Below are 19,500 nucleotides of genomic sequence, written 5' to 3' on the forward strand. Positions count from 1 at the left end.
AGGAATTCACACTTGGACAGATTTTGAAGGAGGAATTGATGAATGGTGTTTTCACATGAGTACAGATGGGTACCTGGCTCAGACAGGGTGGATCCAGGCTTATATAGAGTGAGAGAGAGAGAGAGAGAGAGTGTGTGTGTGTGTGTGTGTGTGTGTATGTGTGTGTGTGTGTGTGAGATGGGAGTGGGGAAGGGAGGGAAAGAATGAGCCTAAACAAAAGGCATGTGGTTGGAAGGCAGAGGGTGAGGGGAGAGACATGAGGCTAGAGATGGCGGCAGGGTCTCTCAGACCACAAAAAGGATTTTCACTTTTATATTAAAATAGTTAGAAGCTATTAAGGGATTTTAACAAGGAAACGGGACTGGCCTGGAGAACATGACCCGTTTGGGGGAATCAGACCAAACTTGCATACTGCAGCCATTGCTTGTCTGTAGCATGAAGAGCAGACTGGAGAAGATGCACATGGGCAGACTAGTGGAAAGGTCATCACATTGTCTGGGCAAAAGATGAATGCAGCCTGGTCTAAAACTGTGGCTTGGACAGAGAGAACTATATAAATTCAGGAGTGACTAAAGAGGTAAAATGCATGTGACCTAGGGATGCACTGGATGATTCATGGAAGTGGCCCTGTCCCTGAGTCGAAGCTGCCCAGATGGGCGTATGAAGGAGTGCTGAGAAAACACAGATGCTCTGGTGCGACAGTCAGCAAGCTACAGGCAGCCCTTGGGCCAAATCCAGCCGAGTCCCTGTTTTAGAAATGCAGTTTTTACTGTATTACATAGGCACGCGGCCTCATTTACATGTTGTCTACGGCTGCTTTTGCACCACTACAACAGAGATGCGTAGTTGCAATGGAGACTATCTGGCCCACAAATCCTAAAATGGTTATTATCTGGCCCTTCATAGGAAAAGCATGCCAACCTCTGTTCTAGAATCATGAGCCCATTCTACAGATACAATGATCGTTGTTGTCATAAGCCCCAAATAGTAGCTCAGGAAAGAATCAGAGCTGAGCCCAGCTCATGAGAGAGGCTGAGCCAGGACTTCAAGCTGTATCTCATCCAGCGTACGACCAGGGAGGTGGTTTCTGCGGCCGTGCTGTGGAAGTGGGTCCACCGTTTCAGGCTGTAAACTGCAGCTGAGCAATGGCCCCAGTGCTTAACTGGCTGCCTACAGGACTCCAGGATGGCTCTGGCACATTCCTCTCCTTTTGCCTGCCAGCATTAAAGGGCTGACAGAGCAATTAAACTTATTAAGCAGCCTGACCTCATGTGGTGAAGAATTTTAAACACCAGATGGACGGGCTTATTAATAAGGGAGAGTCTGGAAGTTCCAGCACTGCCTGTCAGGGGAAGACGGGTGTCCTCCCTAGACCAAAATTCAGCTTGCTGGCAAAACGTGAGAATAAAGCTTTCCATTCAATTTTCCCTTTACTAATGCTACATTAAAAAAAATTTTAATAAAAGCTTCCGGTCCCCCATTAAGCATTTATGTCAAACATACATAAGCATGTGCTTGAGCACCAACTCCAGGAAATGCAACGTGAAGAGAGACAGCAGCCCTCCCAGAATCAATCATTTTCTTGAGAGATAAGAAAAACTGCACCAGCACCTGCCACCACCTATTTCTCCGACTTCCACCATCCCTGGGAAATGGCCACTCAAAAATAATGAATGCTCTTGGCATGGCAAGTCTGTCACTTAGACACATCAGGCAGATTTCCTGGACTGAACCCTTTAATGTTCTTGGGCTGGTTATTTTTACCCCCCTGACAACTGTCGGCTGGATGATAATCCCTACCTTGTCACAGGCCCATTTATCATGGGAGTGCTCAGCATACTTGGTGACGATGTATTCCAATTTTTCAGGCAAGGAGAAACTGTGAAAGGAGGGGAAAAATAAACTTACAACCTCCCCAAGGACTTCGGCCAGATGTGCCAAAAAGATAGGTCAGAACTAACAATCAGCCGACAGAAGTTGGATGTGATCAACCAGCTGACTCCAGATTCGAAGCTGAACACCAGACTCGGCGACCTTCCCGAGCTCCAGGTGCAGCGTATTCAGGACCAGGTCACAGACATGCCCACGGCTAATCAGAGGGCGTCTCTGCAGCAGCCTCTGCTTCTCAGGTGGCCCTCCCTCCAGCTGCCCCAGGTTCCCTCGGCTCCTAAGAACCACTTCAGCTCCTGGGCCAGACCTGCCCTGGCCAGATTGCGAGAATGCATTCATCAAAGACACTGCTTTGCCATCTCACAACTCCAATTGAGGGATGGCAGGAGTGGGTAGCTAGAGGACCTAGTGTTCCAAAATAGTGCCTGTCTACCTTTTGAGGTCTGGTGGTTCATGCTTAAATGCCAGAATCACGGCAGTCCACTGGACACCTGTCATTTCTGTTAGCCCCACAGCTTTTACCCCTTCTGTTGGTAAGACACCTTTGCTTCCCTTTCAGGAGCAAGGCTCCCTGCACTGTGTGTAGTTTTATATGAAGTGTCACTGAGGATTGGCTCTGATGAGGCCAACTGGACTCTCTCTCTGGAATTTGAATCTTTTTTGGGGGGAGGGCTATGCTGTGCAGTTTGTAGGATCTCAGATCCCCCACCAGGTACTGACCCCGGGCCACAGCAACAAAAGGGCAGAAATCCTAACCATCAGACCACCAGAGAACTTGTCATTTGAATCTTGAGTTGAGTGAGACCAGGACAGAAAACTCTTCATGGTGACGCATTCAATGGGGACACCGGGAGAATGCCCATGTGGTCACTCTGCTTTAGTTCCTGTCCTTGCTGAGGCCTGCTTAGTCAACCTTTCACTAGATTTTAATAATGACCCTGTATCTTTTTTTTTTTTTTACAATAAGGTCCATTTCTGTTTAAGTTTTGGTCAGAGTTAGTCTCCATTATTCATATTACTCAAAGAATCTCTGATGTCAGAAATCTATCTGAAGAAATCAGAGTTCTCAAATTAGCATGGAACAAGTCATCATTAGCACACAATTGCTGGAGTTTCACAGTGTCTTATGATGTTTATAAAAGTGTCTATGTTATCACACCTTTTGGCATCCTTTGGCACACGGATGTTTTCATAGGGCCAAGTTCTCCAAAATCAATACCTGCCTTCCCTTTGGCCAGCCTGAAGGTACACCACATCCCTTACCTCTTTCTTACAGCAGGTTCAATTCTATTTCCCACCATTCATTCAGCTCAAGGCTCTGCTGATGGAATGTGTATTTGTTTTCCCAAAGATGAATTTTATACGTTATCAAAGCTGACAGCTCCAGAGAAGGGCTCAGACTATGGCTCTCATCTGAGAACTACTGCCATAAAACGTAAGTCCAAGGGGTCCATAACAGGATGCCTGATTTTCCCTGTATTTGGAGCTTTTCACTGAAAATGCAGCTGGAGATGGAAGCCTGTATGCCCCATGACCCATAATCATAATTGGGACAGAATTGCCAAAGGCAAAATCGAATAGATCTTGTTTAATACTTTGTCCATGGCCTAACCACCACCAGTGAGGCATGCTGGAGAATCAGTGGGAGAAATTAAAAGGAGTTATTGTAGAGTCATTCCAAAGATCCAGCATCCATTGGGAAAGAGCAGGTCCAGTCTCTCAAATAAGGACCCCCCATGCTGTTCTGCCCTCACATCCTGAAGTCTTGTGGGAGCTTAGCTGAGTGTTATTTAAGGAGGGGCTTTGATGTACGATGTTATTAGTACTGTACAGGCCTAATTCACAGAGAGCAAAGATTTTGTCAAAAAACTCATTAATAAATTAATTGCATCATTTGTCAGGATGCTTACAATGCCTCGGGAGACATATGTGGATAGCATCCATTTTTTAATAATAAATAAACCAACTCCACCCTCCCCAAAGAAGTGCAGAATAGAATAATATAACATATAATTAGATATAGGTGGATTAAACCTTCAGGAGTTGAGGTCAAAATCCAGCACCCAATGTGACTTGTAGTGTCAAGGGACATGACGAACAGCGTTGGAAGGGAAGGGAGAGAAGGGAAGGACGTTTAAGTTTCTGGCTTCCTTCTGAAAGAGAAACACTGGCCATGGGGTAAAATCGAGGACCAGCTTAGAGATGACTCTGGACTCACTTCACGGTGTTGATGGGTTTGGGGTCAAAGTTGCCATCTGCGTCCACTGAGACCTGTTTCTCCAGTGTGGCTGAGATTCTGGTGTCTAAATAATCTGGTGGCAGGGCCCCCGCTATCGCACTGAGACAGGGCAAGGCCATCCGGAAAAGATCTGGGTCGTACCTCTGTGGCGAAAGACAAAGACCACGTTAGCACAGACGCCAGAACCACAGGCACCGGCAGAACCACTCACCAACTGGCTGGGAAAAAAAAAACCAACAAAGCAATACATGCATTTTCCCAGGTTAACCACAATGGGGAATGTGGAAGACCTGTAATGCATTCTGGTGGAAACTGAGGTATCCTTGTCACAGAAAAGCGACAGTCTGTAAAGCCTTCAAGTCACCATCTGTTGTAGGTTGAGGAACCTTAAATCAAGGTTTAAATCAGTATCTCATAATTAGTTACTTGCAGGAGTATCTAAAGATATTCCTGGAGCGGGTACAGCAGCGTGGCTGGGCCCCCAGGAGCCAAGGCGGGTCACACGCTGATAGTCAGCAGATTGCTCAGTGTCACCATTCTCTCCTAAACCTCGCCAGGAAGGAATCTCAGCTGAAACACGTGGAGTGAGGGACAACCTTTGATCTGCTTGTACTAGACCAAAGGAAGACAGGCGTGAAGATCATTTAAGTCAGGGTGGTGCCATGGTAAAGAATCCACCTGCCAATGCAGGAGATGCAAGAAATGGGGGTTTGGTCCCTGGGTTGGGAAGATCCCCTAGAGAAGGGAATGGCAACTCACTCCAGTATTCTTGCCTGGAGAATTTCATGGACTGGGGAACCTGGCGGGTATAGTTCATGGGGTTTCAAAGAGTCGGCCATGACTGAGCACATACACACAACAAACGCCAGACTGCAGCCATATACCTGCTCTCGACTTCTGTATGAAAACCCAGAAAACTTTACAGCTGGTGACCTATCTACGGCCATACCATCCTGAATGTTACTGACTTCATCTAAAGCTGGTCACATCACAAATCTAAATATATGTCAAGGGAAGGGGAGCAAGTGTGAGATCGGGGCTGTGTTGCAATCAGACCACACAGGAAGGCTGGGGATGCAGAGGCCCTTAGTCCTCTGCCAGGCTCCTTGTCCCCAGGGGCTGGACAGCTCCTCCCCTGAAAGGTCTCCTGGGAATCCCACGTCCCCACCCCAGGGCAGATGCTAGGACTTCTCTAGGCTTGAACTTGGTGAAGGCAGGCTAACAGGGGCCATATAACATTGGCGGGGGTGGGGGGTGGGGGTGGGGGGAGGGAGGGAAGGAAGGGGATGAAGTAAGTCATTAATCCTGGAACCAGGAGGTATTCTTCTGATTTACTCTGAAAGCAGCTCTCCAGATGTTAACTTTGTGAGTCTGGCAAGTTACCAACAGATCTCCCACCTGTCAAATGAGGGTCAGGGTAGTTGGGATAATGCATGTGATCCGCTTGCAAAGCGCTTGGCACAGTTTCGGGCACATGGCAGAGGGTGACTGGGAATCAGCAATTCTTATGTGCAGGTGCTCGTATCACCGAGGTCCAGCCACCCTCACCCCAACTTTGTTCCAGGAGCACTGCCATTACCTTATGGGAGAGGGAGTCAAAAATCCCCCAGAAGAGCTTCTCTGTCAGATGTAGCTCTTCCTCCACAGCCAGACCGTAGCTCCCCCAGCCCGAAGGCAGACAATAATACTTCCAGCACTGTTCGTAGTGATTCGTCAGAAGCTGGCAGGTTGAGAACAAGTGTGCACCAGCGGGGTGGGGCAGAGAAGATCCGCAGGCATCGACAGCACACAGGGAGGAAGAAAACAGCACAGAGCCACCAGGAGAGTGAAACCAACAACACAAATAGTCAGGCTGTCTGCAGACAGGCCCCCGACGCCACTGGGAATGGTCTGCTCTTGTGCCTCACGAGCTTCAGCCCAAACGGAATCTGCCCCATTAACTCTCACGCCTCCCAAATCACCCCCAGAGGCTCCTATAAAATGGGAGAGGAACTGTTACTACTCCAGTTAAGAAAATGCTACCCTCTGGAAGTCTTTGTGTTCCAGCTAGTCAGGCCTGGGGAGAATTTCTTCTGAGATCTTTGCTTGTAAATCTGGTAATGCTGATGTGGGAAGGGGTGGGCAGGGAGCAGACTGTGGGTCCACAGATTTCTCCACATTGATTCCTGCCCCTGGCTTCCCTGCCTTTCTCACGAGCCTTTTGATGGTCTAGCCATGTTACAGCAGTTCCCCATGTGGCCAGTAGAGGGGACACGTACACTGCCAAAGATCCCATCCTAGCAGGTGAGATCCACATCCCACAGGAAAAATCCCACTGATCTAAGGGGTAAAAGTGAGCTTGCTGAGTGCTAGTGATGATGTCTCTTTGGGAGCCAGAATTCAGCTGATGGCACAGGCATTCCAAGGAAGCAATGCCAAGCTGAACTGTAAAAACTGTTTTTTATCTAAAGGACTTTATGGGAAGAAAACCGAGAGTTTTAGGGTTAGACAGAAGAAGAAGTCCATGGAGGGTTGTGGAATCTCTGACAACATACAAGCTGTCTTCTACCTGGCATGGAACAAGAGGATGGACTAAAGGCCTCTGGGAATTCTGTTTATCCCAGTAACATGCTTCCTGAAATCTTTGCTTAGGTTATTTCTGAAAAGAAGGAAAGTTCTTTTGAAATCACTAGGCAGAATTTTCAGGTATGGCTGGCCACTGCTGACCCTTTTGAATATACAACTAGAGCAGGTGCCCCAGAGATAAAAGACGACAAACACTGCCCTTGTGGGTGACTGATTCTGGTGCCTTCTTGCCCAGGCTGGAATGCTCGCCATACCAGCAATAAAATGTTGGTAATTTGTGAGAAAATCAGGAACCAGATGATGAAAACAGGGCTCTGTGGCCCTACTTTTTACTAATAAGAGAAAAGAAGTGAAGAAAATTTAAAGAAGATCTGTTACAAAAGGAAAAAAAAAGCATAACACAGTACGGAGAAGAAAAGGGACATTTTACTTTCTGTACCTAAACGAAGAACCACAGGACTTCAAAGCTTTTTGAGATTACAAACCTTCTGAAAACCTAGTTAGGGCAGGAAAGTACAAAGATCTAAGCCCCCTCACTAACCTCTGCTAAATAACAAGTAATTGGTGGAAATCGATTAAGGCAAATTGGAGCAGAATGAATGAATGAATGAATCCAGCAGAATTATTCTTCCCAGCCTCTGCACTCAAGAAGGTTGTATGTTGACAACAGCTTGTATGTTGTCAGAGATTCCACAGCCCTCCATGGTGCTTTAGGGCAACTGGGAGGAGTGGGATGGGGTGAGAGGGGGGTGGGAGGTTTAAGAGTGAGGGGACATACGTATGCCTGTGACTAATTCATGTTGATGCATGGCAGAAACCAACACAATATTGTAAAGCAATTATCCTCCAATTAAAAATAAATAAATCATAGAAAAGAAAGGGCTTGATTTTGGACGTTGTGTTTAGTTTGCTATCAAGTCAAAGGGGTAAAACCCATTTCAGATGTATTTTGCTCCCCCAGTTGTGAAGACCATGTTTTACAAGGCACGTTTCCCGCGCCATAGACTGTATTTCTGTAACAATAGAGAGGTTTACCTTAAGAGGCATCTTACAGTATTCACTGAGTTGTGGCACATCAAAAACTAGACGTCGCAGGAGTTGCTGTAACATGGAAGGCCGCAAGTGACTGCAACACAGAATAAGAAAAACAAAAGGATACGATGAAAAAAAAATAAGGGAGAGAGAATGAAAGAAATACTCAGCAGCGATAACCTTCAAAACACTTAGCTCCTAAGTCACAAGATTGTGGATAAAACCACAGTTGGTGGTAAAACACTTTAAAAATCAAGTGTAGTTAAAATGCAGAGAGAGAGTGGGGTTCATGGCTTGAGATCCTTAAGGTTAAATTCTAATCACCATGTGACAGGATGTTCTAGGGTCTCTGACACTCAAAATACAGTCGCTGACTATGGGCAAAGAAATGTATGTAACAGAAATACAACAGAAAGAAAGTCCAGGTGATTTTAGAACTCTCTCTACAGGCTGACCATGCTCCCGAACTCTGCCAAGGAAGAAGCGAGGTGACCAGCTGCACAGGTGGAATCTGAGGACACCTACTGGTGATCTGAAGGGTGCTCCAAGTTACTGAACCTGAAATTCTTATTAGCGACATCACGTCTTTGGGTTAAGGGTTTGTCCTCAAAAGAAGAAAAAAAAAAAAAACTTCTTTAAAAAGCAAATTGAATAATTAGAGAACAATGTATCAAATTATCAAAGCATTCATGGCCTTGGTATTGGTACAAGTAAATTTTGAGATAGAGATAAACCATGTTGATTTAGCCATTATTTTTAGATTGCTCTGTGGAACCTCTGGATTCTTCCCAGATAAAATACACACACAGACACAATTTGGCACATACGTTCAGCTCACAGGCCCCTTTCCAGAGATGCCTAAGAGACAAGGAGGCAAAGTTAATAACTCTGATCTTGAATGTTAAAATGCCACAAAGATAGCCTCAGAGGCATCTACAACAAGGAGGATAGATGTGAATGGAGATGGACAACAAAGCTCATCTGTTTCACAAACTTTGCTAGAGCTGGCCTTGCGATAAAAATCCCTGGAGTGAAAAAATCAATCATGATGTATAGCAAGTAAAAGCTTGTCTCTAAATGTAATAATCATAAACATATAAAATCATCTTTTTACACTGTTTACCTAATTAGCAGTATCACCTTAGACTAACAAATAAAATCAAGGAGTAAAATAAATCTCTAACTCAATTAACTCCTGACTTAATAAATAATAAAGCTAGTTAAGTATCAGTTTGTCAGCTGTTTCTAGAGCTCAGATGGCCAAGAGGAGGAGTGGAGAAGCTCCTAGGAATATAGGAATAGGGCTGTGAGATCTAATTTTGGTTTGATATAAAATTCTAATTTTCCCAAGGTCTGGTCTGATTCTTTAAAGACATATATGCTAACATCAATCTTGCCATGACTTTATTAAAAAAAAAACCCAAAAAACTAGGAAGAGGCTTATGCTGGGAGACAGGACTTTTGGTTTGGTTCCCAAGATACCTTGTGAGTTCAGATCTAGGAAAAGGTCGAACAAGACCTACAGCTGTGATGGATGTAGCTACCAGCCAATTATAGGACCAATGCCAACAGGAAGGATTTCAGTGCAGACTCACTGTTTGTTCCCTTGGCCACTACTCAGGAGAAAAGTAGACACCCAACCATATCCACCAGTCATGGGGCTCCTGCTCCTCCTTGTGGAGTGGTGGCATGGAAACCTTAGTCACCCTATTAATTCCTAGAGGCCTGTAGTGTGTTTACCAAGCTTTGTTTCCCTTCCAGGACCAACAGCATTCAAATAAGCTTAATTCTCTGCCAGTTCTGATACTGGAATGAATGAAGTGCTGTCAGAGTATAAGAGCCTGATTTTGGTGGAGGATCTCAGAGAGAAACCCCTTTTATGGGACCTGGGTAGATGGCCCACCCCCTCCACTCCACATTCTAGGCAAATAGCACTGTGCATGACACAGCTTGACCCATAAAAGTATTGGGTTGGCCAACATGTTTGAGTTTTTCCATAATGTCTTACAGGAAAACCTGAACAAACTTTTTGGGCAACTCAAAAGTTGAGGTCTTATAGGCCTTAGATGACAGATGGCATATAAAGGTTAATTTTAATAAAGCATTTAAAATAGAAGGACCATGTTACACTTCAAACATAAATGTGAGATGGCCTTTTAATTTGATGTCCTAAACTGACTGACCAATTGCTTTTTTCCTAGGCAGCCCCAGTCCCACCACTGCAGAGTCATCTCTACTGTGACTAGGAAACAAATCACTCAGCAAGAATCAGGGCCAGACCCAGTTGGCAGCTAAAGGGACGCGTGCTGGGCTTGACTCCAGGACAGCCTACAGCAGTGACTCCCTGTCTTGGCTGCATCATGGAGTTGTCCGACGAGCTTCACAAGCTAGGGGCCAGGCTCCCACCCCTAAAGGTCTGGATTTTGGGGACTGAGGTGTGGCCTGGACACCCAGGTGATTCTAATACATAGCTGAGGTGGAAAACCACTGGCTTAGACAGCAGAGCCTGGTCCTGGACTGTGTGGCTGAGACTTGCCATTGGAAAAGCCCTCTTCCTTTGACCCCACAAGATCTGATGTAGTTTCCTGACAATGCCGGGTCTCAGGCTGGCTTTACCCTCTGTCCCTGGGTGCCCGGCTGTGGCAGTGAACACTGCTGCCTCGATTCCCCATGGGGACTGGAGAGGCCTTCTTTTCTTTGCTCCAGGTCTTATGTGGCCTAGAGGTGGGCTGCTTTGACTCATGCTTTTATAGTCTGGCCTCTGTGTAAAGGTCTACTTATCCAGAAGGGAAAACCTGCTTCTGGCTCTAGTTTAAGAACTAAAGCATTAGTTCTTTTATTTTTTAATTTATATTGGACTATAGTTGATTTTAGGCTTCCCTAGTGGCTCAGAAGGTAAAGAATCTGCCTGCAATGAAGGAGACCTGGGTTCAATCCCTGGGACTGGAAGATACCCTGGCTAAGGGAATGGCTATCCACTCCAGTATTCTTGCCTGGAGAATTTCATTAACAGAGGAGCCTGGCAGGCTATAGTCCACAGGGTTGCAAAGAATTGGACATGACTAAGTGACTAATATTACTGCTACTACTATAGTTGATTTACAATGTTGTGTTAGTTTCAGTTCTGCAGCAAAGTGAATCAGTTATATATACACACACATATTCTTTTTCAGCTTATTTTCCCATATATTACATATTATATTATTACAGAATATCGAGTAGAGTTCTGTATGTTATACAGTAGTTAGTTATATATTTTACATATAGTATTGTGCAATCCTAACCACCTAATTTATCACTTCTTAATCTGAATACTTTAGGACTGAAAGATGGTCTCATCTCCTGGCCTACCAATCCTCAGGGCTAGAGTCTGAGCTGTCAGTTCCATCACTTCCCCAGAGCAAGAGATGAGCTTCATCAGAAAGAGCCTGTGCAGCCTGTGCGTAAATTAGGAGTTTATTACATGTGTGTGTGTGTGTGTGTGTACGCTTGCACGCACATGTGCACGCTCAGTCATGTCCGACTCTTTGTGACCCCATGGACTGTAGCCCTTCAGGCTCCTCTGTCCATGGAGTTTTCCAGGCAAGGATATTGGAGTGGGTTGTCATTTCCTCCTCTAGGGGATCTTCCCCACCCATGAATTAAAACCACATCTCCTGCATGGTAGATAGATTCTTTACAACTGTGCCTCCTGGGAAGCTCGTACGTCTGTGTGTGTGTGTGTGTGATTGTCTATTATATATACATATACATATGTGTATATATATAAACAACAAGGACCTACTGTATGGCATAGGGAATGATATCTTTTAATAATCTACAGTGGAAAAAATCTAAAGAAGAATATATATATAACTGAATCACTTTGCTCTATAGCTGAAACTTAACACAACAATGTAAACCAACTATATTTCAACAGAACATTAAAAAAAAGAAAGAACCTGTGGCAAGTAGGGGACCCAGCAAAATCTTAAAAGTCTGAGTGTATCCTCAGACTAGATTTACCAGGTCTAGGGTTACACCACTAAATGCAGCTGACACAGATACACACAGAAGTGAAACACATGGGCAGTGTGCACTTACTTGCAAATGGCCAGCAAACACTCCTCTATGGTGTCCCTCTGAGCTTTGGTGAGGGATCGCCCCTTGGAAAGCCTGTATATTGTCTGCAGTGTAGAGTCGATCAAAGAAGTGTAGTGCTCTGTTCCGGCAAAGAGGGGGGCGCATCTTGTGAGGAGTGGGAGCACAGCAGAACATATGTACCTGTTCAGGGCCAGAGCAGCCTCGGTGGTGCTTAGGGAAACCTAAGAAAAGGGGATTGAGATGCTGGTCAGTCTCCTGGGAAGGACAGGGCCAGGCTTCCCCTGTGCTGAGCTCATAACCAGCAGGGCAGGGAGGTGTACTCATATGTGTGTTTCACAGTGACAGACTGAACAACTGCCTACTCTGTCTAAAGAGACCTGTTTCTCTTTTGCATCTTAAAGGAAAAAAAGGAATCAGGTTAAAAGAAATAATAAACAAAAGAAAAGCAAAGGCTGACTGGTGTTAACACATTCCAAATGGTCCACAAACACCTGTTTCCTTAAAGAAGAATCCCAAACCCTTGTTAAAATGAGCTGATGACCAGTCTAACCCAACACCCTTGTTGTTTGCAAAGTCCAACTTCCAAGTTCCTGTATTATTAGTTATAATATTATTCTGGTTCTCCATCTCTTGTCTCTCATCATGGAGACTCACAAGCTGTCCTCTTGTGCTTTTGAGATTAGCAAACGGTTACAGGCTCCTTGTGACTCAGTGGTAAAGAATCTGCCTGCAATGCAGGAGATGTGGGTTCGATTCCTGGGTAGGGAATATCCCCTGGAGAAGGGAATGGCAACCCATTCCAGTTTTCTTGCCTGGAGAATCCCATGGACAGAGGAACCTGGCAGGCTATAGTCCATGGGGTTGCAAGAGTTGGACACTACTTAGCAACTGAACTCCCACCACCACAGGCTCAGCAAGCACTCAAACACTGATTTTGTGACAGTTTCACAGAGAGAAAGTGGAGCTCGGACCCCTATCACCTAGTTTATGAGCACTGTGAGCAATCTGATAATTGGCATGAGGATAAGACATCACTGAAGGGAACCCACTTCTTCACGGGAAAACGTGTACATGGAATAGAAACCTATGGCCTTCTCTAAAACTCTGCTGTAATCATCACCCACAATGTTCTCTCTGCTCATTTAGACAGGCTGGATTTAAGGAAGGCCAACTTAGTGACACTAAATATAGCCAAAGCATGGTTAACTGTCATTTTTTTTTTTTTTAAGTGCAGAATTTCTAAAGAAACATTGAGGCCCACAGAGATGAAATATCGTTATTTCCTGTGATGATCACAGCCATTATATCTGTAACACATTTGCTATAACATGACTTGATAAACTGTTTTCTTTGACTGGTACATATTTCTGGGTGTTTCTATTAATTATCAAAAGTTTGCCTTCTAGGAGCTGCAGTAATCATATGGAAAGAAATAGCTAATCTTCCACATTTATCTCTTTAAAAGACAGAGTTGTTAAAATGAGGAAGAGCTTTGACGCCAGTTGGTTAAAAGTTTTCAAAAAAGAATGCATGAAAATGCATGTGCTGAGAAACTGAATACAAAACTTCTTTTGTGGAAGTTAGTGTGTAGATAAGCCTATGATTTGAACACCAAATTTTAGAAGATTATTTGCTGCTTATCTGATTTATAGACAAGGTGAACGCTTCGATCAAGAAATCTGGGAATGTCCCACAAGTTAATCTTTTTTTTAAATTATTTTTTAAATCAAAGAACTTATAAGAAAGCTCAAAAAAAAAAAAAAAAAAAAAGCAAAGCAGTGGAAGCTTTTAATTGTTTTAATTTTACAAAACAGCCATATGCCCCTAATGCCTTCATGGATATTCCATTTCTTACCTCTATGCCACAGATAGGGATGGAATGCCCGTTCAGATTGGGGCTCATACTACTTTCCACTTCTGGGTGACTCCATCCATTTCTGAGTAACTCATTCAGGTGGAATTCACCCCAGTTAAAGTATTGGCTAGCTGACCACCCCTCACCAGAGCTCAGACTTCTACTGCTTTTGGACACCAGGTGATGCCTTTGAGAAACTAAGATACGCCACTGGCTGTTTAAAAACAACCCTGAGGGTCCAGTGGTTAAGAATCCACCTTGCAATGCAGAGGACGTGGTTCGATCCCTGGAACAGAAGATCCCACATGCAGCGGAGCAACTAAGGCCATGGGCCACAACTGCTGAGCCCACGTGCACCCAGAGCCTATGATCGGCAACAACAAGAAGCCCGGGCCCCCCAACTAGAGTAGCCACGCGCAGCAACAAAGACCCAGAGCAGCTAGATAAATAAATAATAATACAATTTAAAAACAAACCTAAGCTGGTCAATATTTGTTTTAAAACTTAAGCTGATCTCATTGGTCTTTCCTCCTTAAACCCAGAACCGCTAGTGTTCTCTCTCTCTGCTTCGTCCTGACCTGGAGCACCTGGCATTCTTGTTTTCTAACTCCTGGGCCTCCTGTCTTGATGTCTGTTGATGATGGATTACCCTACGTCACACTTGACTTCCAAACTTGGATCTGTACTTGGCCCGTTACATTGACCTTGTCGTGCCCTGAGCTTCAGACTACCCTTCCTGATGGTCAGTGCATATAACTTAAGGAGTCAGAGTAGGAAGAGTATTTTCAGCCTATCATGCTCGCCAGCCATCCTTCTTCTTAAGTGATAGAGCCATAGTTCTCATGTGAGGGTGATTGTGTCTCCCAGGGTACATCTGCTGAATTGCTTTGGGGGTGTGCTACTGGCATGTAGTACCGGTAGAGGGCAGGAATGATGTTAAACACCCTGCAATGCACAGGAGAGAACCACTCCCTGCCACCACCACAACATGAAACTGCACTGGACGGAGCTAGATTGAATGTCTCAGGTCCAGTTTACCTGCATTGAAGTCTCTGGACCAGGAAATTCAGATCCTCCATTTCTTGTTTCTCCATTTTCTCACCCTTTAAAGCAAGCTACTAATATGTGATCAGGGAGTGGATAGAAACTTCACTTCTAATTCCAATACTAATCGCTTACAGTGATGAAAAAATAATTTTCTCATTTTAACCACTTACTGTATCTAGGGAGGCAGAGGCTCTTAAGTCAGGTAAAAATCCAACTTCCAGCAGGTGGAGCAGAAAAGTTTGATCCTTGATGCCATACACACGGTCCAAGAACAGTACCATGGGCGCCTTGTGGTCAGGGCAGAAGTTGGCTGCCATATCTGGTTCACTGACCGACCCATCTGAAAGAAACACAGAGAATGTCAAATTCCCTTTTCTATCTCCACAGTTTCAAATGGAACACAGAGCTTGTCTGTCTATGGCTTGTTCTCCTGACAAGAAATAGGAATTTTTGAAATAATACAACGTGCTAGAGTCAGTTTATACTGGCTTGGAAGAGTTGATTGCTAAAATATCAGGAATTTAGTGAGCCCATTATTAGATATGTCCATTATTAAAATTATAATTTGTAATTAAGCATATTATATTTTAAAACGTGACAAATATTCCAAGTTTATCACTTCCCAATTATTGTACTATAATTTATATTTGATTTTATTTACATCTAATGTATTTGTATGTTGGAAATACAGTACAGCAGGGTGCTATGTGAATTCTCTGTCCAATTCTATGCTCAGCAGTATCACATTGGGAGCTTGAGGTTGGTGAGCAAATGCCAGGAGTCAGGGCTTGATTTACTGCTTTGTTGAATGATGACATAAAAAAGAGAGGGAGAAAAATGTAAGGCAGATTGAATTGAAAAGTATGTCATGCTTAGAAGCATTGCAACCTAAATAGCACAAGACTGAGGACATACTCTTTCAGTATTTAGTAAGTATTATCTGGTTTAGGTGAAATTTAGATCAGAAAATCATCCAAGAATTGTCACCTTATTTTAATAAAAAGGGTCAAAGATAAAGTGAGGAAAATGCCATGAAGAAAAAAAAATTTTCTCGACGTGGAGAACGAAAAGGATCTCTAAAGAGGATAAAAAAGAAAAAGTCTTCCTCCTACAGTTAAGACCAAAAACTAGAAAAGAGCGCCCCGGAATGATCAAGCTAAAGTCACAGCTTATATAAATCTTGTACTTCATAAGGCACCCTGAGAGTTGCAAACATTTGGGGCTATCCAGCCCCAAACCTAATTCAGTAGGACTTGGGGAGAGCAATGAGAGGAGGACTCCTTCCAGACAGGACGCTGCCTGCGTCTCCTCCCCTGAGCACTAGGGGGAGCTGTTTATGAACCGGGGGGGGGGGGGGTGCTGAATTAATCTCTCAAACATCCGGTATTCCGAAGAGAGTACTTTTACGGGATGCTAATGAGCGTTCTGTGTTCAAAAAGTTTGGGAAACAGTGAGTTCAACATATATCTTCTTTACCACATGATTTCTCAGAGGCTTCATGAAGTTATAAAATGTGATATATTCAAGAATGATGTCACCAAGATGGGGGGAGTAGGAGACCACAACCTCGATCTCCCCACAAAGATCAGCTATCCATGGACAATACCAGCTTGGGGAGGGCTTAGCGAGGGCTCCACTCAATAAACTGCGGCAACATTTGTTGTTCAGTCACTCAGTCGTGTCCGACTCTTTGTGACTCCATGGACTGAGGCACACCAGGCTTCCCTGTCCTTTGCTATCCCCAGGAGTTTACCCAAACTCATGTCATTGAGCTGGTGATGCCATCCAACCATCTGGTCCTCTGTTGCCCACTTCTCCTCCTGCCCTCAATCTTTCACATCATCAGGGTCTTTTCCAGTGAACTGGCTCTTTGCATCAGGTGGCCAAAGTATTGGAGTTTCAGCTTCAGCATCAGTCCTTCCAGTGAATATAGTGGAATAAAATACCTGAGAGTAAGTGCACAAAAAGGGAGGGAAGGGTGGCTTCATGTTGCCTGCATTCTTCAGGTTGGCATTGGTCAGCGCCAAGAAGGAAACTCAAGTAGAAAGAGTTTCTTTTGCCAGTTAGTGAGAGTAGGGTGTGTGATTGGTTTCCAGAGCCTTCTGGGGCACTGCATGAAGGACCAGCTTTGGTTTCACCCCACCCAGAGACTGGCAAGGCTGAGAAGCCTAGAGACACCTGGGAACAGGAAAGAAGGGCAGGGGTGACCAGTATCAGCCACCCAGTAGGAGAAGCCCTGTTTCCCAGTGACCTGCTTGCTGAGGACTCAGCAGCTTTCACCACTGAAGAAACCAAAAGCCAGCACAGCCACCACAAAATCCAGATTTCACAGGATTCTGTCCCATGGGTTTGTGTGTCCACAGATGCCCAGTCACCTGACTCTCCCCCATTGCTCCCCAGCAACAGCCAGAACCCCAAATCTGCACCAGCAGCCAGCCCCAGCCTCTGTGATTGTCCAAGTATGAGATACCATCTAGACTCCTTCAGCTGCAGAGCTAGCCACTCCAGCTATGCACCTGCATGCTGCCAGCCCAGCTCCCATTCTGGGCCTTCACTGCTGTACACGCACCCAGGTGAGACCCAGCAGGGTCACCCCACGTGCCAATGTACCCACAGCTGGCTCTGGTCTTTGCTGCTGGCGCCGCCCTTGCCACTACATGTGTGTCTGCAGCTGGTCCCTGCAAGTGTGTGTACCACTGGCTCTGGCCACCACCACCACTGCTTCCCTGGTCCCTAGATGCTAGGCCTGAAGCACTGCTTAGGGCCCCGAAAGCCCTTTCAGTCATCGAGGACCCCAGGCAGCTCTGGCTAAGAACCACGCAGTCATCAATACTGTTGACCCCAGGGGCCCGAGTCAACAAGACATGTGCTGTCTGGACCTGAAGTTGCCTTACATTCCGGCACCAGAAGAGCCCCACCTGAAGGTGAAGGTCTTTCTTCACCAAAGGCAGTCCATGGAGTCTGGAAGAGGTGACTGCTTCCTCAAATGCACAGTTCCTATGCAAGGCTACAGGGCTCATAAAGAACAAGAGAAACATGCTCCACAAAAAGAACACAGCAAATGCCTAGTAACTGAAACTAAACAAACAGCAATGTATGAATGGCCTGACAAAGAAGCTTAAATGGTTATTCTAAAGATGCTTAGAGAGCTACAAGAGAATCCAGATAAACAACTTAATGATATAAAGAAAACAGGAACAAAAATATAAGTTCAACAAAGTGATAGAACAAAACATAAAGCACTAAAAAGAACAGAAAAGAAATATTAGGGCTGAAGAATATAATGACTAAATGGAAAAATTCAATAGAGAGCTTCTTCGGGACCAAGCAGAAGAATCAGTGAACCCAGAGACAAATGACTTGAAATTATCCAGTAAGCAGAACAAACAGAAAAAAATAATGAAAAAGAATAAAGAAGGTCTACAGGGTTTAAGGGACACCATTAAGAGCAACAATTTACCTATCACCGGAGTTCAGGAGAAAAGAGGAAGAAAGCAGCAGAAAGCATATTTTAAAGACATAATGGCTGAGAATTTCCCAAACCTGAGGAGATATTTGGACATCCAAGTTTATAAAGCTAATAAGTCACCCTCAAATTTCAATCCCAAACCATCTTCTCTAAGACAAATTATAATAAAATTATCTAAAATCAGAGATGAAAAGAATTTGGATTCCTATCTCACACAAAAGTTTATCAAAAAAGTTGACTAGAAATAGATTAAAGACTTAAATGTAAGAATAGAAACTAAAATTCCTAGAAGGAAACACAGTGGGTAAGCTCCTTGATAGGGTCTTGGCAATTATTTTTCTGGATATATGACACCAAAAGTAAAAATCAATAAGTGGGACAAATTAAGCTAATGAGTTTTTGCGTAGCAAAAGAAACAACAATATGAGAAGGCAACTTACAGAATGCAATAAAATATTTGCAAATCATATATCTAATAAGGAGTTAATATCCAAAATATATAAGGAACTCAAAAACTCAACAACTAAAACAAATGCTCTGATTTAAAATGGGCAAAGGACCCAAACAGATATTTTCCGAAGACATACAAATGACCAACAAATACATGAAGAGACGCTTAACATCACTCACCATCAGGGAAATGCAAATCAAAACCACAAGGACATATCACCTCACACTCATCAGAATGATTGTTCAATAAAAAAAAACAAGGGATAAAAAATGTTGGCAAGGATATGACCAAGCAATACCACTCCTGGGCATACACACCGAGGAAACCAGATCTGAAAGAGACACGTGCACCCCAATGTTCATCGCAGCACTGTTTATAATAGCCAGGACATGGAAGCAACCTAGATGACCATCAGCAGACGAATGGATAAGGAAGCTGTTGTACATATACACCATGGAATATTACTCAGCCATTAAAAAGAATTCATTTGAATCAGTTCTAATGAGATGGATGAAACTGGAGCCCATTATACAGAGTGAAGTAAGCCAGAAAGATAAAGAACATTACAGCATACTAACACATATATATGGAATTTAGAAAGATGGTAATGATAACCCTATATGCAAAACATAAAGAGACACAGAAGTACAGAACAGAATTTTGAACTCTGTGGGAGAAGGTGAGGGTGGGATGTTTCAAAAGAACAGCATGTATATTATCTATGGTGAAACAGATCACCAGCCCAGGTGGGATGCATGAGTCAAGTGCTCTGGCCTGGTGCACTGGGAGGACCCTGAGGAGTCAGGTGGAGAGGGAGGTGGGAGGGGGGATCGGGATGGGGAATACGTGTAACTCCATGGCTGATTCAT

The 19,500-nt window shown here is 44.3% G+C and overlaps 1 protein-coding gene across 1 annotated transcript in view; it reads right to left on the bottom strand.

Annotated features, from left to right (window-relative positions):
- Window positions 1-19,500, bottom strand: part of RYR3 (ryanodine receptor 3) — a 368,483-nt gene that overhangs the window by 103,518 nt on the left and 245,465 nt on the right. Inside the window, exons 47-52 of the mRNA XM_065942024.1 lie at window positions 14,882-15,051; window positions 11,810-12,030; window positions 7,730-7,820; window positions 5,709-5,849; window positions 4,109-4,272; window positions 1,801-1,879 (exon numbers count right to left, since the gene is read on the bottom strand). Coding sequence (XP_065798096.1) covers window positions 1,801-1,879; window positions 4,109-4,272; window positions 5,709-5,849; window positions 7,730-7,820; window positions 11,810-12,030; window positions 14,882-15,051 — 866 coding nt within the window. The remainder of the gene's footprint in view (window positions 1-1,800; window positions 1,880-4,108; window positions 4,273-5,708; window positions 5,850-7,729; window positions 7,821-11,809; window positions 12,031-14,881; window positions 15,052-19,500) is intronic.

Source organism: Muntiacus reevesi, chromosome 7 (assembly GCF_963930625.1).
Source record: "Muntiacus reevesi chromosome 7, mMunRee1.1, whole genome shotgun sequence".
NCBI lineage: Eukaryota > Metazoa > Chordata > Mammalia > Artiodactyla > Cervidae > Muntiacus > Muntiacus reevesi.